Raw genomic sequence first — 23227 nt, 5'->3', positions numbered from 1 at the left:
TGCTGAAGGGTGGAACCCATAATTGACATAAAATGGAGATTGCTGCGAGAATTAATTCCGTAGGTTATTATGAGAAAATTTTGCCCAAGGGAGTAGATCCGCCCAATTGTCTTGGGCATCAGAGATAAAGCACCGTATGAATTGCTCTAAAGACTGGTTTGTTCTTTCTGTTTGACCATTGGTCTGTGGGTGGTACCCAGATGAGAAGTGTAGTGAGATGCCCAGTCTATTGCAGAATGCCCTCCAGAACCTGGAAATTTATTGTGATGCCCTGTCGGACACTATGACTTGAGGAGTGCCGTGTAATCTGAAAATCTCCTTGACGAAGACCGCCGACAGTTTGGGAGCGCTGGGAAAGCCTTTAAGTGGGATGAAGTGCGTCTGCTTTGAAAAACGGTCCATGACTACCAGTATGGTATCCATTCCCCTAGAGCTGGGTAGCTCGACGACGAAGTACATTGAGAGATGTGTCCATGAACGATCTGGGATGGGTAGTGGTTGGAGGAGGCCTGGTGGCCTGTTGCGAGGTGTCTTATTCTGGGCGCATGTAGCGACGAAACTCCTTATATCTTTGCACATGTTAGGCCACCAGAAGGTGCACTCCAAGAGGTCGGTCGTACTCCTTGTACCAAGATGACCGGCTACTTTGGATGCGTGACCCCATTCCATCACTCTCCTCTGGAATTTCAGTGGCGTGAACAATCGTCCCTTCGTAACCCTGAGTCCCCCTGGGATGTTACGTTGAGCTATGGTGATGTCCGGCAATGCGTCAAAGGTTTTGGCTGCCAGGATGCAGGTTGGGGAGAGGATAGTTTCCTGATGATCCACAGCGTTGTCCTCCACTAGAAATTGCTGGGAAAGAGCATCAGCCTTTATGTTTTTTGACCCTGGAATGTAGGAAATTATAAAATTGAAGCGGGTAAAAAATAAGGACCACCTTGCCTGCCGTGACCCAAGCCGACGTGCACCCTCAATGTACAATAAATTCTTGTGGTCGGTCAAGATAGTGACCGGAATTTCTGTACCCTCCAGAAGGTGTCTCCATTCTTCCAGGGCCATCTTGATCGCGAGGAATTCACGATTCCCTACGTTGTAGTTCCTTTCTGCGGAAGAATTTTTTTTGTTGAAAAATACGCACAGGGATGTCGTGCTTGAGGGTTCTTTCTCTGAGAGAGTATAGCTCCTGCTCCTACGTCGGAGGCATCGACTTCGAGCGTAAACGGTAGTGAAGGATCTGGGTGTACCAGGATGGGTGCGGAGGAGAAGGCTTTCTTTAATTTTTCAAACTCTCTGATGGCCTCAGAAGGCCAGTGCGCCGGGTCGGCTCCTTTTTGGGTTAACGCCATAATGGGTGCAACTACTGATGAGAAGTTCTGGATCAATCTCTGGTTGTAATTGGCGAACCCAAGAAATCTTTGGATAGCTTTGAGAGACAATGGACACGGCCAATCCATGATTGCTTTGACTTTGACAGGATCCATAGCGAGACCAGTGTCGGAGATAATATAGCCCAGAAAGGAAGTGGAAGTCTGAGAAAATTGGCATTTCTCTAGTTTAGCGAAAAGGTTGTTTTCCCTCAGTTGCTGAAGAACTTGCCTAACGTGCCCTGGATGTTCGTGGGTGGATCTGGAAAAAATGAGGATGTTGTCCGGGTACACGTTTACATGTCGGTCCAGCAGATCCCTGAAAATTTCGTTCACGAAGTCCTGGAAAACTGCGGGTGCATTGCAGAGGCCAAAGGGCATGACCAGGTACTCGTAATGCCCATCGCGAGTGTTGAAGGCCGTCTTCCATTCGTCTCCTTGCCGGCTCCTTACCAAGTTGTAGGCACCTCTAAGATCCAACTTGGTAAAAATAGTAGCTCCTTGTAGCCTATCAAAGAGTTCAGCTATCAGCGGTAAAGGGTAGCGATTCTTGATAGCTTGTTGAGGCCACGGTAATCTATACACGGCCTGAGAGAACCATCTTTCTTCTGTCCAAAAAAGAAGCTCGCACCAGCGGGTGACGAAGATTTTCGAATGAACCCCATCTGGAGATTCTCCTGGATATATTGCCTCGTGGCCTTTGTCTCGGGCACAGACAGGGGGTAAGACCCTTCCCTAGGAGGAATGGCACCAGGCAGTAGGTCCGCGGATGCACTCCTCCGCGCGAATGGAGGTTGAGTTGCACGCGTACAGCTGTCGTCGTCGCGTGACGCGTCCAAGGTGCGGAGCCTTGCAGCGATCCTCATAGGTACACCCTCACAGACCTCGCAGGGCAATAACCCCTCACCGTGCCTCCCTAACACCGTGTCCACACCGGGGGGGGGGCGGGTTACCCCAATGTACTGAGGTGCTACAGGCACCGGACCATTCCAGTGTCCCCCAAGAGCCAACCCACCCAAATGTGTGAGACAGCGCTGCCCCACTAAAGTGTTGAGTTGGTGCACGTGATACGTTGGGTAGCTGCCGGGTGTGTGAAGATGGGATCCACGGATCCGAAGTGCTGAACCGTGAAGCCTCTACTCTACGTTGGGTGGATCCCGCATGGACTGTCCCACCATAGAGAGTTTCTGTTATAGATGGGTGATCTGGTCCCAGATCATCTAAGGCCAGTGCAGCCGCGTCCTAGCTTTGTCTCTATAGTCTGGCTCTGGACCGCAGTCACCGTGCGGCGTCTCACTGTGTCCCTGACACTGATAGTGCTAAGCGGGACAGTGTCCCTGTCTAAGGGCAAGTCCCTATAGCAACCACCAGCTATGTGGGAGTCGGGGCCTAGCTGGGGCCTAACAGGGGATATCTGGCCTAGTGCAGGTGCCACAGACACCTGCACACACAACCTCCCCCTTCCTTGTCCCAGCTCCAACTGGCGTGGCTTGCAGCGCACCAAATGTATCCATCTCTGAGCAGGGGATTCTGGCAGTCCTATTGGCTAAGCATAGCCAGGTGATCTTGCAGCCCCAGTGGCTGCTGGGTGTTGTAGTTCCCCTCTGAGCCGTGTCCTTCCACTGCGCCTGTGTGCATCTGTAATGGCCGCCACAATCTCTTTGCGCATGCATGAACCTCCGCGCATGCGCGCGCCCACCAAACATTGCGGCGCCCTGTCACGGGAGCCTCCGGAGACTCCGTCGCCTTACCGACTGCAGCTCTCCCCCTCCGCAGCTCACCAGCAACCACCGGATGCGCGCGCTCTGCCGCTGGCACCTGCGAGCCCCACGGAGGTAAAGGGACTCAAGGGGGAGCCCTGCTATACTGTATTCCTTATTTATTTATTGTATTCCTTATCTATTCTATTCCTTATGTATGTATTGTATTCCTTATCTATTCTATTCCTTATGTATGTATTCTATTCCTTATGTATTTATTTATTGTGTTCCTTATGTATTTATTCTATTCCTTATGTATTTATTTATGGTATTCCTTATTTATTGTTTTCCTTATGTAACCCTGTGTGGTTTGGGCTATAGGTCTGCCCTCCTCCTGGCAGTAATTCCTGCATAAGGGCAGGTTTGCCAGGAGCTATCATGGGTTTTCCCAACTTCAGGCAGTGCAGTGAGTCAGTGAAGGCAGGTCATCAGGCTCTGTGTCCAGTCAGAAGACACAGGGGTGGTACCTGCTGGAGCAACTTAGTGAACTGCGACTTCCTATTTAATTGAGTCTGTCCCCAGAGTGAGAGGGACAAGGGTGACCCAGACTGAGCTGCCAGGATTGGCAGGCTGGAGGCCTCCCTACGGGGGGAGGGTGCACCCCATACCGCCTATCCTGTATAGAGGATAGGGGAAGAGCACGACCCACTCTTGGTGCCCTAGGCCGGGAGTGAGGTCAGGGACATCCTGAAGGAAGACAGCTTGCTGTGTGATCTGGCTGCTGAATAGAGAAGACCAATAAAGACTGCACTTTTACTTATACTCCTGCCTGAGAGTGAAGTGTATCGGGAGGAGGGGAAGGAATACTCACTTGTAGATACTACACCCCATGCAGCTGGGGGCCGCAGGAGATGGAGGCGCTGCACCAGTAAGAGAGACGGAGGCACAACCGCAGAAGCCTGTCCTGTTCTCCCCATGTCATCGCGGGAGACTATGGGCCCCCTGTTGCCAGCAGGTACGCACCACACTAAGACACGTAGCCTGATCACTAGATTCCCAAGGAGACCCTATCCGAGATTGGGGGGGGGGGGAGGGAATAAGGGTTACACTTATGTATTTATTTATTGTATTCCTTATGCATTTATTGTATTCCTTATTTGTGTTTATTTATTGCATTTATTTGTTTTCCTTATTTATGTATTTATTGTATTCCTTATTTGTGTTTATTTATTGCATTTATTTGTTTTCCTTATTTATGTATTTATTGTATTCCTTATTTGTGTTTATTTATTGCATTTATTTGTTTTCCTTATGTATTTATTGTATTCCTTGTTTGTATTTTTTTGTTATTCCTTATTGTCTTTGGGACGTTTTTTGGGGTTATAGTTAGTTATGTATAACCATTTAAAAGAAGTAATATAGATTACATAAAACATATAACACTGACATCTTAAAGAAAAAATAATAAATATATACACCGGTATATAGTTTTTAAATAAAAAGTTCAAGAAATAAATCCTTGTTATTCATTTTGTATATTAATGTTAATTTTTATACAAAAATCCAGAAAACTGCACAATTAAACAATCACGGACAGGCAGCAATATGGTGAAATGATGAAGAAGACATCGCACAATATCTGTACAAAGTGATCTCAGGTTCATGTTCTTGCTGTGACAGGTAACGTTCATTTTGGTGCCGTATTAAATACACAAATGCATATAAAAGGAAAGGGGCGAGTTGCAGAGACAGAGAACAGGCTGGTGGGTTCGGACACCAGATGTCATTATTTGTTTGCTTACAAAATGTTTTATTTGAAAAGCTACATGGAGTTGGTATGTTTTTACCTTCAGCAGCCCAAAAGAAACCATGTCCGTAGACAGCATAAAAAGGCATCATTATATACACACTTTAAAAATACTTCAACGTCCCTGCTTTTTATTAAGGTATTATTAATTATTAATCTATTAATATATCACTGTAATTAGTTCAACACATTCTTGCGTGGCTTTGAACATTTAAAGGGGAAGTCCCCCCTACTACCAAAATCAACAAAGACTGTGACTTATAATTTGTTAAAGCTGCTGCAATCCCACGTATTATTATCGTTTGTAATTTTAAGTGAAACGTGTCCGAAACGGCAAATCCTGGTCCGACCCCGTCCATGGGGCAAACTGGAGAAACAATATGGCCTTGATCCAGCGGCCAACAGGATATCCGCCCTCTCTACCCTCTATATTTGTGGTTTCGTGCGTCAAAAACAGGACACAAAAAAAACTGCAAGGATCTCCGGACCCAGCGCGGGTCCCCGATCAGACCCGGTTTAGGCAAAACATTTTTTTTAAAGCAGCCTGATCGCTTAAATGTAGAGGACGACACTGGTTTAAAACAAAATGAGACATGTGTAAATACATATTTTTAATCATTTTAACCAATCTCTCGAGATAAGACTGTTTGTAATCGGCTGTAACTACAATGTGACAGTTGATGCAGACCTTTATTTTATTTTTTACCCCCCGTTGTTTCATTATTCTGCCGCCATTAGCATAAAGGAGAAAAAAAAACAAATCCTCACCGGATAACATTCAAATGAAACTTCTCCAAAGAAAAGAGAAAAAAAAACGACCAGTAAGGAAATAAGTTAACATTTTACTGCAAGGGCTGACTGAATCTTGGGGAAGCCTTACATTGAGACGTTGTTTAAAAAGAAGTTCTTTTTTGCCCGCTGTGTGCGACTGTCTCTTTTAATTGAATGCCCATTAATAAATCGATAGTGGCTATCAGACTTCAGCCAGTAGCCCCGGCTTCCTTGAGATCAGTGGCCTTCGTCCCAGTGTCAGTTGAAGTGGGTGAGGATGAGCTCCTGCCGCATTCGATACGCCTCAGACTCCGTGGCCTCCATGTGCCCGCACTCCTCTTCGGGCTCCAGCCCCGCCGCTACGGGCTCGCTCCAGATATCCAGCCCGTGCTGCAGCGCAATGTTGTGGAGGACGCAGCACGCCAGCACGATCTGCGCGGACTTTTCGGGGGAGTATTGCAAGGTGGCCGTTGAGCCGTCCAGGCAGCGGAAACGCAATCGCAGGGCCCGCTGCGTGCGTTCCATCACGCCGTGCGTGGCCGAATGCGCCATATTGTAGCGATATTCTGGGGGGCTCTCGGGGATTTGCACCGGGGTCATTAGCCACGGCCGGAGGAGGAAAGCATTGTCCGCTGTGAAATAAAACACACCAGGGGTGAGCGCTTTCTGCTTTATCCTTACAGAGACAATCACTCCGTTTCCATTTCTTAGCTTCCCGACAACTACTGTATGTTCTAGACCAGCAATTTCCCCAAAAATCTTTAATGGTGGATCCCAGGCATTATAGCGGGTTCCTGAGCCCGTATGCGGACTGCGCACTTAGTAAGGCCCCAAACTTCACCTTAGCATGGGTGGGATAGCTCTCAATTACAGCAGGAGCTCCCCAAATCACTCCCCACAATGCTTTGCATCCACAGCAGCAAGGCATTGTGGGGCATGACTTTGGAAGCTCCCGCAGTGAGTGATACTGTAGCTATACCCCATAGCACACAGAGGGGCAGTTTGGGGGCCTTATTAAGCGTGTGTTCCCCCCACGGGCCCAGGACACTGTACTGCCTGGGATCGCTCACACAGTTTTGTTACCTATAAAGTATAGGCAACAAGATTAATTAGATGTTTGCGGAACAAATATTTTGTAGCAGGGGGTGTAAAAAAAAGGCTGGGTACCGCAGCTCTAGAAAATACAAACCCTACATGTATTAATGCCTTTGCTACATCGAATATTAGACTTTTCTAACCCGTTACTGCTGGAGTTATCCTGAAACAAATACTGTATTTCCCGTTATAAATTTCACGAACGGTTTTGGGCAGCTCTGTCTGTTTATTTTCAATATCTTTTCCCCCAACGGTTGTGATGATGTTTATGAGAACTATTCATATGATGTAATCGCTGACGCACCACCTCACTTTATCAACAGGCGAGTACCTACGAAATTGCTTTAGAAAGTGAAGTGTGTTTCTGCGGTGCTATTGTGATGAACACACACAGCTCATTTTAAGCTCAGAACCCAAATCCACCACATCATATATACTGTGTCAAAAGGAACGCTGCTGGGATTGTGACCTCATATACAGAACAAGAGACTAAACGCCCCGTGTTACATCTGACATATTATATATTATATAGTTAAAGACTTATCTGTTTACAAGCGAGGGTCATTTAGTTCAATTCTTTAGCCAAAGTATATTAAGACTAGAGTTATTATATTAAATGCAACACAAAATGTTTCATCAACAGCACGGAGGTGGCATTTTGGTTTGTTTTCCTGCAGGGAACCCTAACTCAGTTTGATGCACCCGTGGGTAACACTGCTGTATCTGACCTACCCAGCAGCCAGCCCTCTTTGTGCATGTCTGTCTCAAACAGGCAGCGCAGGTCAGACTGATGCAGCACTCCGCTGTCCTGTATGCTGCCAGGCCGGTGGGTTTCCGCACACAGCAGGACCCCCTGAGCATTACATGCCAGGAGGCAGTGCAGAGAGTGTAGGCCTCTCCTGTTAACGTACGATAGGTCCTCTGCATTAGGAGCTTTAATAGTCACATGGGTGCAGTCCACCACTCCCAGCACCCCCGGTACCCCAGCCAGCCCGTAAAACTCATCCTTCAGCCGCTGCACGGACCCCTCCTCTCGCGGGAAGCGGATGAACTGGGAGGCTCTCTCTACTAGGGCCTCTGTGACATTGGTGACACAGCGGCTCATGGAAGCCTGGCTAATTCCAATGGCATCTCCCATGCGGGTCTGGAAGGAGCCGGAGGTGTAGAACCCGAGTGCTGCCATGATCTGGGTCTCTGGGATGATGGCTCGCGAGCGCTGGGTGGGTCGGGACAGGCTGTCTCCTAACAAATCCACCAGGTAGTCAATGAACTGCCGAGGAAAGCCGTAAGTGGAAACCAAATACTCGTCCGTGACATCGTCCAGTCGGAATCGGTCAAGCGTGCGGTGCCCGCGGCCATACAGCAGGAGGTCACAGTCCAGAACCGCGATGGGGACAGCCATATTTGTGACTGGCTCTCAGCCCAGGTCCCTGGAGTTCCAGCACCCACAGCGAACTTGATAAGTATTGTGTGTTATTGCACAGTGGGGATATCTACAAGTGAGAAATGCATTTATTTATTTATAACATGTTTTACCAGGAAGTAAACAAAAAAGAAGAAGATCAAGAACATGCAATTTGGGATGCCCCTAATCCGAGGGGACATGAATAAAAAAGGCAGTGAAAGCACGGATGCTACAGTTAGGGTACTGGTAAGAATGGCAAAAGGGGGATGTCGTGCACACCAAAAAGGATGCTAAAAAAGTGTTAATGCAAAAAAGTATTTAAATGACTAAAAACAGTCACAATGATCCAACGTTTCGGTGTACACACACACACACTGCATATTGTTACACACACACTATGCATATTGTTACACACACACTATGCATATTGTTACACGCACACACACACACACACACACACACACTATGCATATTGTTGCACACACACACACACACACACACACACACACACACACTATGCATATTGTTACACGCACACACATTGTTACACACACACACACACACACACACACACACACACACACACTATGCATATTGTTACACACACACACACATTATGCATATTGTTACACAAACACACTATGCATATTGTTACTCACACACACACACACAGACACTATGCATATTGTTGCGCGCACACACACACACACATTGTTACACACACAAACACACTATGCATATTGTTGCACACACACACACACACACACACACTTGCACTCTGACCTGTCAGCACAGACTGAGCCTTATTATTCGGAGCAGCACATTCCCCACCTCACAGCCGGACACTGGCCGCGCACCGCGGTATACCAAAGGACAGGAGCCGGAGAATGACTCAGTCCCTGCCAGTGTGCGCGGTATACCCGGGGATTTGGGAGGATTATACTGTGTGTGGAATATGCGGAGGCGGGACTCGCTTTACTGTCCGGACATCGCGTCATGAAAACAAACAGTAATGGCGGCTCCTGAGCTAACTGCGACCCGAGGCTTGTGACACCGGGGGGAGACTGGGGAGGTAACCGCGACCCGAGGCCTGTGACACCGGGGGGAGACTGGGGAGGTAACCGCGACCCGAGGCCTGTGACACCGGGGGGAGACTGGGGAGGTAACCGCGACCCGAGGCCTGTGAGACTGGGGAGGTAACCGCGACCCGAGGCCTAGGACACCGGGGGGGAGACTGGGGAGGTAACCGCGACCCGAGGCCTGTGACACCGGGGCCGGAGATCGGGGCTGTAACCGCGACCAGGGGCCTCTGACACCGGGGGGAGACCGGGGAGGTAACCGCGACCCGGGGCCTGTGACACCGGGGAGGTAACCGCGACCCGGGGCCTGTGACACCGGGGGGAGAGGAGGCCCGGGGCCTGTGACACCGGGGGGAGAGGAGGCCCGGGGGGAGAGGAGGCCCGGGGCCTGTGACACCGGGGAGACCTGGGAGGAACTGGACACACGTATCGTTCGTACTGTAGTTGTAACCGAGGCCGAGTTCCGGTGCCAGAGATCCAACACCAACGGAACCAGAGTACCGAGGAACCGAACCGCCTGCTCGGTGATGAGAAGCGGTGAGAGACACACACTTACACATGACAATTTACACCCCCCGAAGTGATTATACAAATATAGAGGTGACCTGGCTCAAAAATAAACTAAGCAAATTCCGAAAAAACGAATATAAGGGTCGCAGAGTATACTGACCGTTCTGTTCTGACTGACAGATTAAATCTGTCAGTGGTGATATTGGATACCGAGGCTTGAGCCTCATTACTCCAAGTTCTCTTGTTGAGTGTATTGTCGCACTCTTTAGGAAGCTTCTTGATCTGTGTTACTTGCCACAGTTGAGTTGGTTTCACAGGTTCAGCGCTATACTATGGCTATGGGGGGGATATATATATACTACTGGCTGCAGTGGGGGGGGGTATATATACTACTGGCTGCAGTGGGAGGGGGGATGTATACTATTGGCTGCAGGGGGGGGGAGATGTATACTATTGGCTGCAGGGGGGGAGATGTATACTATTGGCTGCAAGGGGGGGAATGTATATTATTGGCTGCAGGGGGGGGAGATGTATACTATTGGCTGCAGGGGGGGATATATATTCTACTGGCTGCAGGGGGAGGGGGATGTATACTATTGGCTGCAGGGGGGATATATATTCTACTGGCTGCAGGGGGAGGAGGATGTATACTATTGGCTGCAGGGGGGGGGAGATGTATACTATTGGCTGCAGGGGGGGATATATATTCTACTGGCTGCAGGGGGGAGATGTATACTATTGGCTGCAGGGGGGGAGATGTATACTATTGGCTGCAGGGGGGGGGGAGATGTATACTATTGGCTGCAGGGGGGGGGGATGTATATTATTGGCTGCAGGGGGGGGAGATGTATATTATTGGCTGCAGGGGGGGGGAGATGTATATTATTGGCTGCAGGGGGGGGGAGATGTATATTATTGGCTGCAGGGGGGGGAGATGTATACTATTGGCTGCAGGGGGGGGGAGATGTATACTATTGGCTGCAGGGGGGGGAGATGTATACTATTGGCTGCAGGGGGGGGAGATGTATACTATTGGCTGCAGGGGGGGGAGATGTATACTATTGGCTGCAGGGGGGGGAGATGTATACTATTGGCTGCAGGGGGGGGAGATGTATACTATTGGCTGCAGGGGGGGGAGATGTATACTATTGGCTGCAGGGGGGGGAGATGTATACTATTGGCTGCAGGGGGGGGGAGATGTATACTATTGGCTGCAGGGGGGGGGAGATGTATACTATTGGCTGCAGCGGGGGGAGATGTATACTATTGGCTGCAGGTGGGGGGGAGATGTATACTATTGGCTGCAGGGGGGGGATGTATACTATTGGCTGCATGGGGGGGGAGATGTATACTATTGGCTGCAGGGAGGGGAGATGTATACTATTAGCTGCAGGGGGGGTGAGATGTATACTGTTGGCTGCAGGGGGGAGGGGGATGTATACTGTTGGCTGCAGGAGGGGGTATACTATTGGCTGCAGGAGGGGATATACTATTGGCTGCAGGAGGGGATATACTATTGGCTGCGGGGGGGTGGGGGGGAGAGTTATACTATTGGCTGCAGGAGGGAATATACTGTTGGCTTCGGGGTTGTGGAAGTCTCCGTGATCCTAGCTTAGAATCCACACATGCAGGACTGACCACAAGCCCGACTACTAGTCAGTCCGCTGCTAGTGACCCAGTCATTTACCGGCAGGTGACAAGGTGCACACAGGACAGAAAACCTATCGGGAGGGGTGGCCGCACACACGCCAAGTCACAAAAGCTGCCGTGCCAACCGCGCAAGCGGCAATTTTCAATCTAAGCGTGTGTTGACCTCCTGCTGAAACTTCCCTGAAACGTCTTTAACCTTTGTACCCACTCGCACTATTAGTGATTTTTCACTGGCGGGTTAAATGGTTTAAATTGAAACGTAATCTCAAATTGAAAGATTTTTGTTTCACTCCAACAAAATGACAATACACCTTTTCATTTTAAGGGTGGCTTATATCAAAAACCACTAATCCCGCCATCTCCACCTTTTGCAGCTTGGTTCAATTTAATCGTTCTAAAGTTCCTTGACGTATAGTGAAAGATTGCTATAAATACCATAGCCAGCAATAAAGAGATTATAATTCGTCCAGCGGTCAAAGGTGGAGCGCTAGTCCACTTTAACTATTCCGATTTATAGAAATGAAATTCTTAAACACTCTGATTCACTGTGCTATAAAATGCTGGACTGTGACAGACGATAACATTAGCTCTGTCAAATAGATCGGTTGATGCGGAAACACAGCAATACAGAACCTTACTCAGGCTAACCTACAGATGCAGCGGCCGTTATTCGAACACTTCACGCGTTGTATACCTCGGAATACCCATGTCATGGCGCGGGATTTCTTCCAACCGTACCGACTTAAGACGCGAGTGCAGAAAATGGCATTTCAGTGTTCTGCTTTTTAAGCACCTGAAATTGGCACAGTAGCACAGCACTGTACACATTGCAATTCATTCATTTCAATGCACACAAAGAAACAGGATCCATGAAATTCAAACAAAGCAACCGCGATAAACACGTGTGCCTGGGGCGATTGGCCGCGTTCATGCCGCGTGGAGTACAGCAGCGCACACGAAAACGGCGCCGTGATTTGTTCGAATAACGGCCGCTGCATGTGTATCAGACCAATCATCTACACTTTACTCAGGATCCATAAACCATTGCACAATCCACCTGCAAGGCCGGTCATTGCCCTAGAGGTTCTATATCAGGGGTGGCCAATTCCAGTCCTCCAGGGCCACCAACTGGCCAGGTTTTCAGGATATCCCTGCTTCAGCACAGGTGACTCAATGAGCGGCTCAGTCACTTGTGCTGAAGTCAAAAATGGAGCCACCTTTCTTGAAGCAAGGACATCCTGAAAACCTGGCCTGTTGGTGGCCCTTAAAGACTGGAGTTGGCCACCCCTGTTCTATATTCCTGCTATGGTAAAGCTGGACATGGATAGTCTATGTATATTCATCCACATAATGAATGGGTACAAGCTGTACAATAATTGCGTACCAATGACCCTCACAATAAGAGGGCAACCATTGACTTTTTTTTACACCACCTGTGCACATCGTATTACACAAGAACTATTCCAAATTCCTAAACATTTCCCTACAACTTGCAGGTACAGCACTGGATTCACACATGGCACCTGCGTTTGCCAATATAAACAGACATCCCTTCGAGGAGGCATGAATTAAGTAGAAATAGCAGTGTCAGGCCAGTTGCGACAGTGCACAGTATATGAGTACTTCACTATTAGGTGAAACCTTTTCTTATGTGGACTAACAATTGATATTATAAAATACGCTTACGAGAGTTCGCACTCTTCCTCGGGTCAGCTTGCTTGACCTGAGGAAAAGAGAAAAGTTGTCTTATAACTTGTCTTATAATATCAATTGTTAGTCCAAATTAAAAAGATTTCACAAAATACTGAAGAACTCATTTGGAAGGCACGTATTTTCACAAATCCTATTTTTCATGAAATTTGGTATTATTGCTATAGAGATTATTTCTTTTTCTAATGGACTGGGACGGTTGAAACCTTAACTGACTTCATACAGTCATTAAAGGGTGTAAGTACGCCCATTAAACTGACTGGGACCGGCAGTAATGAGACTATACACTTTTTGGACCAAATGGTGGTCTGTAAATTAGTACCTGTATCGATCATAAACCGACTGATGATGGGAACACTACTATCCTGTGTGTAGATAGCCACCTCCCACTACCACTGAAGTGGGGGCTCCTGTTCTCACACATGGTCGGAGTCTACAGAACCGCACAAGATCCTGAACCCAAAAGGATACACTGACTGCTGTGAGTGCTAGTGAAGTTCAACAAGCTGACCTACTAAAAACCAGACGACATCATCCATCCATCCATCATCCATCCATCATCCATCCATCATCCATCCATTCCACTGTTCTCCACCCCATTATTTTGTGTATGTGTCAACTATATTGTAGCCTCTGGTATATTGCTCCCTAAATCAGTGGGTCCCTGATATACTGCTACATAAGGCAGTGTGGCACTAGTTTCCAGCCCTGCCTTGAGACTACCTTTATACATTATTTTTGGGCAATTAATTACAAAAGTTGTGCAGAATCATTATCTTTTTGCTGTCCTGTTATTGAAAGCTAGGAAAATGCACATTACTGGATCAGGAGCTCAGTCGGTCACATTACACGCCCCTCTTGCTCTCCTTGAGGATGGTTTATATATCAGTTGCGGTGCTATCGGGAGCAGTGGGGTGAGATATATGGCAGGATAAAGAAGTGACTCATGTAGGGACCAGGAGAGATCAATGTCATCAGGTTGGCGAGCATCACGGGCGAGGTGTGAAGGGTGCAAACTGAAGTCTGCCAGTGGGCAGGCCTCTGAATCAAGGTGCTAGTATTGAATATGGAGTTGGCAAGCACATTTCTTTTCAGCATTTAATTAATATTTTCTAATGTTTCCGTCAGAAGAAATGGAATAATCAATAAATACAGATGTAGCTGACATTACCCCAGTGAATGCACAAAAGAATGCGTTATATAACACGTGTGCGTTCTCCTTAACCATTGCTTTCAATAGCACTATTGTTTAATAACGTGCCAGTGTAAACGCTTCATGTTAACGGGTGCAGTACCGTCTGCTACATCGGTATAAAGGATGAGGTATAGGCACGTATTGGCCTATTACCCCCCAACCCATTGGAAGAGTAAGTTTTACTCCTTAACCCCCTCCTTTTGCAAGAGGAATCTGTAATACATTGTGAAGCAAAGTATCACAGGCCACCCAATGCATTGTACTTACTTTGTGTGGCTGGCCTTTCTGGAAGCAAAGTATCACAGGCCACCCAAGGCATTGTATTTACTTTGTGTGGCTGGCCTTTCTGGAAGCAAAGTATCACAGGCCACCCAATGCATTGTATTTACTTTGTGTGGCTGGCCTTTCTGGAAGCAAAGTATTACAGGCCACCCAATGCATTGTATTTACTTTGTGTGGCTGGCCTTTCTGGAAGCAAAGTATTACAGGCCACCCAATGCATTGTATTTACTTTGTGTGGCTGGCCTTTCTGGAAGCAAAGGGGTTGATTAGGTCCTTTAATGCATTGGTGCTCAACTCCAGTGGTCAAGGGCCACCAACAGGTCAGGTGTTTAGGATACCCCTGCATCAGCACAGGTGGCTCAATCAGTCCCTACTTCAGTACAGGTGGCTCAGTCTTTGACTGAGCCACTGATTGAGCCACCTGTGCTGAAGCTGGGATATCCTTAAAGCCTGACTGTTGGGGGTTTGAGGATTGAAGGTGAGCTCCCCTGCTGTAAGGTGTCAGTCTCCTGTTAGCCGGTTAAAGAGGAGAAAGCACATAACATTGAATTACTCTTAAAAATATACAACATTTTGTTCTTTTTTTTCAATCCTTATTAGAAATGCTAAAAATAAACATTATCTCACGCTTCATCCCCTGACGTGTGAGGAAAGTGACAGCGATCTTAATTTCAGTCAGAAGTCTATGATTTTGTAGGCGGATAACGGCAGATTGCAACATCCCTGATAATAAAAGGTACAGATCACCTTAGCATGCATAAGGAACGCTTTAAATGGCTAAATTACCAACAAAAAAAAAGAGAAGTGTGTGTGTGTGTGACTGCGTCTTAAAAGTATCTGTTCTACCTAGCAACACATCAGCAAACTAGGGAGAGTGGGCAGATCAGAGGGGCCAAGTTGTACTTCTCTCCCGTGAAATTCTGTGTCATTGAAAGCTACAATAGCAGCCTTCTGTACAACTGCCACGTGTCATTCAGCTGACAAGCACATATTACAGGGAATGCTTTCAAACAAGGAGCAGAATGATTTCTGGGCAGGTTAGAGGGGTGGGGGGCTGTGGCCCTGAACTCCTGTCTGTTTCTCTGGGGTAGGAAGCAGGCTTCTGTTATCAGAGACACCTATGTCCTATGCTAACCCCTTGGCTATTGTAGGGGACTGCAGCATATTCTGAAAACAATGACGCAATAGGCATTCGTATTTACAAGATTATTTCAGATCAAACTCCCTACATGTTGACACAATGGATTGTTAGGCCGTGATTATACCAGAAATCGCCGGCGACGATGTGTGGCGCAAAGACACGCAGCGTCAAAACAAAGCAATAGAATCCAATGAAAGCGCCCATACCAATCGCGACGGTAGCGCCGCGACGTGCTGCAAAGCTTCTGTCTCATGAAGAGATCTGAGAATTTGTTTATCACGGGCGACGGCCGCGTCATGGGATTTGCACGGCCAATCCCAGTGCACCTGAACAAACCAATCACACACACACACACACAGAGAGATGATCTGGCCATGTCTCCTGCAGTTGCGCTACAAATTGCTTCTGCATGTGCACATGTGGCGTCGCTGCGATGACGTCACCGGATCGCTCTGCAGCTCCTGGTATAATTGAGGCTTTTATTTACAGAGAGCATGTTGTCCTTTCCCCTCTCCCTGTTCCCAGTAAGATCTGTGACACAAGTTTGGGCAGCTTTAACCATTTACAGGAGCTGCATTGTCTGCACCATTTAATCTTTCACTTGAGCTCTCTTGTTTCGTTCCTTGACTCCTATTTCACACCAATGTTTCTCATCAAATAATGCCCCTGTGCCCCTTTAGATTTTTAATTTAGGATATTTTGATGGGAGCTATTTTTAAAAACATTTGATGAATCAGCTCTGAAGTAGATTCTAAGGCAGGGCGGCCAACTCCAGTCCCCAAGGGCCACCAACAGGTCAGGGTTACAGGAAATCCCTGCTTCAGCACAGGATGCTCAATCGGGCTCAGTGAAAGACTGAGCCACCTGTGCTGAAGCAGCAACTGATTGTGCCACCTGTGCTGAGGCAGCTCTGGTCTGTAACTGTTAAATACGCCTATAATATATATTATCTCTTACTGTGCATGCAATAAATAATGTATAACCTGTTCACTTATGTAACTATGTATTTGTAACCATGTATTATTTGTCATCTTAACTATGTCCAGGACATACTTGAAAACGAGAGGTAACTCAATGTATTGGTAAAACATTTTATAAATAAATAAATTCACCAAGATTATGTGGCATGCCACTAAGCTATGCTGAGCACCTTACAGCCCGTTGAAACGAACGTTGCCATACGGCTAAGTACCGCTGAGTAAATCTGGCCCCATTTCCTTTTTTATTTCCACTCTGAATTCCAGCTGTCCTAGATCCAGTAAACCACTTGTAAATAAATATTGCAAAGTTCTTTTGAGCAGTGTTTTCATTAACCAAACATGTCCGCCTCTCTGGCTGGTGGATTCCCTGCTGTTATTTTATTGAAGTGGCTCCTCAACCCGCCCTTCCCCTGTCCTAGAAAAAAACAATCCAGTCTACAGCGACCAGGCAAACAAGTCTGTCAGGGCCATTAGCAGCACATCCCTAAGCTTTCTCGCTATGTTTGGATATATCGAGCGTAGCCGTACCGACCAGTCCCTTCTCTGCTGTGCACTTTTCATTGTATATACTACTTGGTCTAAGGAACAATTAAAAAAGCAATAACATAAAATCTGGGTGTGTTTTTTCGAATACTTTGCTTTGCTGTCCTTCTTTTTTTGGGGCAGGAACACTCCACCTGATATTTTGAGGGGTAAAAGTTGATTGAAATGAATAAGGATTCAGTCATTCCAGCCAGGCACCTTCTGGGAACTTATCTGCAAATAAATATTGATGGGTATTTCTAAACTATGTTGTACCCTTAGGACATGTTTTAAGAAAGTGCTGAATGTGGCACTGCTGGCATGAAACGGGCACGTAGGCAGGAAAGCGTGTGTGCCTGAAGTGCTGATGTAGGAGTAGTAATCCCAGTGTGCGAGCTCCAGTTAGCAAGTCAGCGCTGCTCCTAGGAATATGATCCCGGGGCCAAAAAAACATGGCTTTCATTAGGGACCTGACGAAAGGCCCATGTGGGACCTGAAACCTGGTTTTTCCTCTGTTCTTGGCTGTCACATTAAATGGGGAACTTCATTATAAACTTGTGAGTAGAGCTGTACTTTGTATCTCTGGCCTAGAGGAGACCTGCACTTTGAAGAAATAGTTTTTCATTAGGGCCCACACTCCCAGGGTGTCTACTCTGCTTCCTATCAAACACACTCGCATGTAGCGAGCCTCGCAAGACACCTTCCCCTCACCTGAACTTGGACGTTTGATAATTCTGCTATGGAGGGACCTGAGAATTGGACAGGCTGACCATCACAACGACATTATTATATAGTAACGCTGTAGCAGTTTCTTTGGTCGTGTGTGTGTGTGTGTGCGTGTGTGTGTGTGTGTGTCTATCTCAACGTGGGGGAAATTTGGGGAACATACCAATCAGGTAAATCTGGAGTGTTGGAATGGGTGCTGCCATCAAAGAACCACACAAGTGCTGTATATAAAAAGATAGGCACTCCAAAAAGTTTTATACAAAATGTGTGTGTGTGTACGCACGCACGCACACAATAAATTGTGTTGCAGTAACAGGGCAGTTCTTAAATGCTGTGTAATACATGAACCTTTCAAAGCATTACCAGCTGTTATATTTCAGCCTGAGCAGGCTCCTCTTTAGATGCCATTTATGGATTTTAATTGAATTTTAATATCTATAAAACAAAAACCTTTCAGGTTGGTCCGTTAGAATCTGCTAAAAGGGAGGAGAGAGTGATCGTGCTCTGATGGTATCTATCAATGGAAGCTTTCCGCCGGATCGGGTTTGCAGCTTTGGGTTCAGTTCTGACCCGAGGTTCTTAGCACAAACTTTGTGTTTCTCTTTCAGATTTGCGGGTGCGATGGACACTGACCTCAGCCCCCAGGACCGGAAGGACCTGGACAAGTTCGTCAAGTTCTTTGCGCTGAAGGTAACCCCAAGGAATCGTTGGTTCTATGTCTTCATCTGAGGTCCTTTTGAAATTCTTAAATATTGTATATGCCTATTACTCACACGTCAGTTGCCCTCAGCTCCCCAACTATATCTACTACTGTTGTCTCTGTATTTCCCAACATATCTAAGTTGTGATTTCCTTATCTAATGTGTTGCATCCACACGGGCCCTGTTATCCCACTGTTCTGTATCGGTATTTTACATTTGTAGTCCTGCAGTAACGTACTGAATACAGGTGTGATTCCACTCATGACTCATTAGATTGTAAGCTCTTCGGAGCAGGGACGCCTTTTCCTAAATGTTACTTTTATGTCTGAAGCACAATTCCCCTTTATGTTATTTGTATTATTTGTTATTGATATTATTGTCACGTGTATTACTGCTGGAAAGGCATACATACATTCATACATGCATACATACATGCATACATGCATACCCCATGAGCAAGTAATGAGAGCTGCCCCGTGTAGTGCTGACACATGCCTGCTGCCAGGTGCATCTCTCCAGGTTCGCATTTGTACACTCCGTGGCTGAATGAAAACCTCCTTTCCCCAGACTGTCCAGGTGATTGTGCAGGCTCGGCTCGGAGAGAAGATCTGTACCCGTTCCACCTCCTCCCCAACAGGCTCGGATTGGGTAAAGCTGCTCTCCTCGTCTCTTTTTGCACTTTTATGCTCTTCTTCTTTTTCTTATGTGGAATCATCATCATTTATGTCAGGGACGCCCAACTCCAGTCCTCAACCCCCAACAGGCCAGGACATCCCAGCTTCAGCACATGTGGCTCAATCGAAGATTGAGCCTCTGTTTGAACCAGCTGTGCTGAAGCAGGGATATTCTGAAAATCTGACGTGTTTGGGGGGAGGGGGGTGCTTGAGGGCTGGAGTTGAGCGTACCTGCCTTATGCTCTCCCTAATTCTCCCTAATATACAAGATCATGCATGGTGTTCTTACCCAGCCTCGGGGTTCCTTACCCACCCTCGGGGTTCCTTTCCCACCCTCGGGGTTCCTTTCCCATCCAACAGGGGCAACTAGAACTTAGAATCCCTGCAAGTCAGCGTCTTCTATACACTGTGTGTGCTCATTTGCATATCATTACCCAGAATCCCTGGCTGCAGTGGAAGCGGTGTATGCTACGAGATAGGGGGAAGGGCAGGTTACGGACCTGTCTGAGACATGTGAATGTGCTCACACGTGGGATTACCATTTGCTGGTCTTATATAGGGAATATAAACGTCTGGCACACACTGTGTTTAAGAATGTAGCCTGTGTCATGATTCCCGCCCTCTCTCTGCAGATCTATTGACATCCAATGACGTTAGTAGCCCATCTCTTGTTGTAGCTTTACTGTGCTACTGATGTAGCGGCCATTATTCGGACACTTCACGCGTCATGTACATCGGAAACCCGATTTGAAACCGCAGGATGAATTTCAGCCTTCCCGCACTAAGATGTGAGCGCGGCGAGTGCAGAAAAACGCATTTTAGTGTTCTGGCTTTTAAAAACATGAAATTGACACAGTAGCACAGTGACACAGTAGCACAGTAGCACAGTGACACAGTAGCACAGTGACACAGTGACACAGTAGCACAGTGACACTGTAGCACAGTACTGTACACTTTACAATTCATCCATTTTATTGCAAACAAAGAAACAGAATCCATGAAATTCAAACAAAACGTCCGCGATAAGCGCAGTGCCTGGGGCGATTGGCCGCGTTTCGTGCTGCGTGGGGAACAGCAGAGAACTCAAAATCGGCGCCGAGATGTGTTCGAATAACGGCCGCTGCATCAGTAGCTGCTGGCTCTTTCATGCTTCAAAGCTGCTGAATTGATTACAGGCGGTGGGGATTCAAATGTCCTTTCTGTCTTTTCACAGTTTAACTTGGCAATCAAAGACATCCCCGAGGTGACGCATGAGGCAAAGAAAGCTCTGTCGGGTCAGCTGCCAGCGGTGGGGCGCTCCATGTGTGTGGAGATCTCCCTGAAGACCTCCGAGGTAAGGGTCAGTCTGTCCACAAGCGAGCAGTCTGCGGTTGGGGGAGACCGGAGGTAGTTTGGCCGCGTGTAGGAAGAGGGGTGACATCCGATCATAACATTCAGAGTCACAGAGTGTGCAGTGAGATGAGGTTCCCATTGCTCTACACTTTCAGCAAGTTTTGCTCTCTCTTTCGCAGGGTGATTCCATGGAGCTCGAAATCTGGTGTCTGGAAATGAACGAGAAGTTAGTGCCAAAGATTCATCTTCTTCCTTCTGGGGATAGAGTAGTAAAGGGAGGAAAAGAGTGGTGTGTGTGTTTTGTGTGTGTGTGTGTTTTATGTGTGTGTGTGGTGTGTTTGTGTGTCAGTGTCAAAAAAGCATGTACAACAGATGTGTCTTTACTAGCTCAATGTTTCGGCTTCCCAATGGAGCCTTTTTCTAGAGTGTGGGAAGCCAAAACATTGAGCTACGACAGACATATTTATTGCTCCATTTGGTGTGTCGGCTTTTTTGCCCCTTCTGCATAGTACAGTTTAGTACGTTAGCAGAAGCACCCGCTCCCATCGTTTGGATTATTACTGTTATTGTGTGCCCTGACTCCTTTACTGTATATAGAATATATTTTCCTGTCTGGAAATATATTTCTTTTGTAGCCCTAGGTATTCTGGACATTGTGACAATATGTATTGGACTTGCAGGAAATCCCTCCTGTACGTAACATTTTCATGTTGTGCTTTGTGTTCTCGTAGCCTATATGCAGTGCATCCAGAGAAGGTAGGACAGACCCGTACTCTGAGGGCTGGATATAATAAAGGGACAAATGTATTACAAAGGTGATCGACGTTTCGATCCACAACTTGGACCTTTTGTCTGATAGTTTCTAGTTTCTCTGGTTGAACTTCATATACCAATAGCAGCACCGGCTGCGGTGCAACGCGTGCCCCGAGGCGGTATCAGTGTAGTCGTGCCCGCGGGGCGGTATCCGTGTAGTCGTGCCCGCGGGGCGGTATCCGTGTAGTCGTGCCCGCGGGGCGGTATCCGTGTAGTCGTGCCCCCGAGGCGGTATACGTGTAGTCGTGCCCCCGAGGCGGTATCCGTGAAGTCGTGCCCCCGAGGCGGTATCCGTGTAGTCGTGCCCCCGAGGCGGTATCCGTGAAGTCGTGCCCCCGAGGCGGTATCCGTGTAGTCGTGCCCCCGAGGCGGTATCCGTGTAGTCGTGCCCCCGATGCGGTATCCGTGAAGTCGTGCCCCCGAGGCGGTATCCGTGTAGTCGTGCCCCCGAGGCGGTATACGTGTAGTCGTGCCCCCGAGGCGGTATCCGTGTAGTCGTGCCCCCGAGGCGGTATACGTGTAGTCGTGGCCCCGAGGCGGTATCCGTGAAGTCGTGCCCCCGAGGCGGTATACGTGTAGTCGTGCCCCCGAGGCGGTATCCGTGTAGTCGTGCCCCCGAGGCGGTATACGTGTAGTCGTGCCCCCGAGGCGGTATCCGTGTAGTCGTGCCCCCGAGGCGGTATACGTGTAGTCGTGCCCCCGAGGCGGTATACGTGTAGTCGTGCCCCCGAGGCAGTATACGTGTAATCGTGCCCCCGAGGCGGTATCCGTGAAGTCGTGCCCCCGAGGCGGTATCCGTGAAGTGGTGCCCCCGAGGCGGTATACGTGTAATCGTGCCCGCGGGGCGGTATCCGTGTAGTCGTGCCCCCGAGGCGGTATCCGTGTAGTCATGCCCCCGAGGCGGTATCCGTGTAGTCGTGCCCCCGAGGCAGTATACGTGTAGTCGTGCCCCCGAGGCAGTATACGTGTAGTCGTGCCCCCGAGGCGGTATCCGTGAAGTCGTGCCCCCGAGGCAGTATACGTGTAGTGCCCCCGAGGCGGTATCCGTGAAGTCGTGCCCCCGAGGCGGTATCCGTGAAGTGGTGCCCCCGAGGCGGTATACGTGTAATCGTGCCCGCGGGGCGGTATCCGTGTAGTCGTGCCCCCAAGGCGGTATCCGTGTAGTCATGCCCCCGAGGCGGTATCCGTGTAGTCGTGCCCCCGAGGCAGTATACGTGTAGTCGTGCCCCCGAGGCAGTATACGTGTAGTCGTGCCCCCGAGGCGGTATCCGTGAAGTCGTGCCCCCGAGGCAGTATACGTGTAGTCGTGCCCCCGAGGCGGTATCCGTGAAGTCGTGCCCCCGAGGCGGTATACGTGTAGTCGTGCCCCCGAGGCGGTATCCGTGAAGTGGTGCCCCCGAGGCGGTATCCGTGAAGTCGTGCCCCCGAGGCAGTATACGTGTAGTCGTGCCCCCGAGGCGGTATCCGTGAAGTCGTGCCCCCGAGGCGGTATCCGTGTAGTCGTGCCCCCGAGGCGGTATCCGTGTAGTCGTGCCCGCGGGGCGGTATCCGTGTAGTCGTGCCCCCGAGGCGGTATCCGTGTAGTCATGCCCCCGAGGCGGTATCCGTGTAGTCGTGCCCCCGAGGCAGTATACGTGTAGTCGTGCCCCCGAGGCGGTATCCGTGAAGTGGTGCCCCCGAGGCGGTATACGTGTAATCGTGCCCGCGGGGCGGTATCCGTGTAGTCGTGCCCCCGAGGCGGTATCCGTGTAGTCGTGCCCCCGAGGCGGT

The 23227-nt window shown here is 48.5% G+C and overlaps 2 protein-coding genes across 18 annotated transcripts in view; one reads left to right on the top strand and one right to left on the bottom strand.

The window, feature by feature from the left end:
- Positions 1 to 5469: 5469 nt before the first annotated feature.
- HARBI1 (harbinger transposase derived 1) lies at positions 5470 to 10069 on the bottom strand. 3 transcript variants are annotated; one of them, XM_075567503.1, is made up of 3 exons: positions 9892 to 10069; positions 7470 to 8230; positions 5470 to 6274 (listed from the first exon to the last, which is right to left on the bottom strand). In XM_075567503.1, the coding sequence occupies exons 2-3, from the start codon at positions 8137 to 8139 to the stop codon at positions 5901 to 5903; spliced, it is 1044 nt and encodes a 347-aa protein (XP_075423618.1). In that variant the 5' UTR covers positions 8140 to 8230; positions 9892 to 10069; the 3' UTR covers positions 5470 to 5900. The 3 variants fall into 3 exon arrangements, with proteins under 3 accessions (XP_075423618.1, XP_075423616.1, XP_075423617.1); XM_075567501.1 differs by lacking the exon at positions 9892 to 10069 and adding an exon at positions 8926 to 9729; XM_075567502.1 differs by lacking the exon at positions 9892 to 10069 and adding an exon at positions 8974 to 9729.
- Positions 8927 to 23227, top strand: part of ATG13 (autophagy related 13) — a 34866-nt gene continuing 20565 nt past the window's right edge. For 4 of the 15 annotated variants that reach the window (XM_075567497.1, XM_075567492.1, XM_075567486.1 and 1 more), the window contains exons 1-5: positions 9315 to 9758; positions 18546 to 18627; positions 19206 to 19286; positions 20526 to 20645; positions 20824 to 20870. In XM_075567497.1, coding sequence (XP_075423612.1) covers positions 18559 to 18627; positions 19206 to 19286; positions 20526 to 20645; positions 20824 to 20870 — 317 coding nt within the window. In that variant the 5' untranslated portion in view covers positions 9315 to 9758; positions 18546 to 18558. The other 11 variants (XM_075567495.1, XM_075567491.1, XM_075567494.1 and 8 more) reach the window with 8 other exon arrangements.

Source organism: Ascaphus truei, chromosome 12 (assembly GCF_040206685.1).
Source record: "Ascaphus truei isolate aAscTru1 chromosome 12, aAscTru1.hap1, whole genome shotgun sequence".
Classification (NCBI taxonomy): Eukaryota; Metazoa; Chordata; class Amphibia; order Anura; family Ascaphidae; genus Ascaphus; species Ascaphus truei.
The sequence above is the reverse complement of the archived record's forward strand: the minus strand, read 5'-3'. Positions and strand labels throughout refer to the sequence as shown.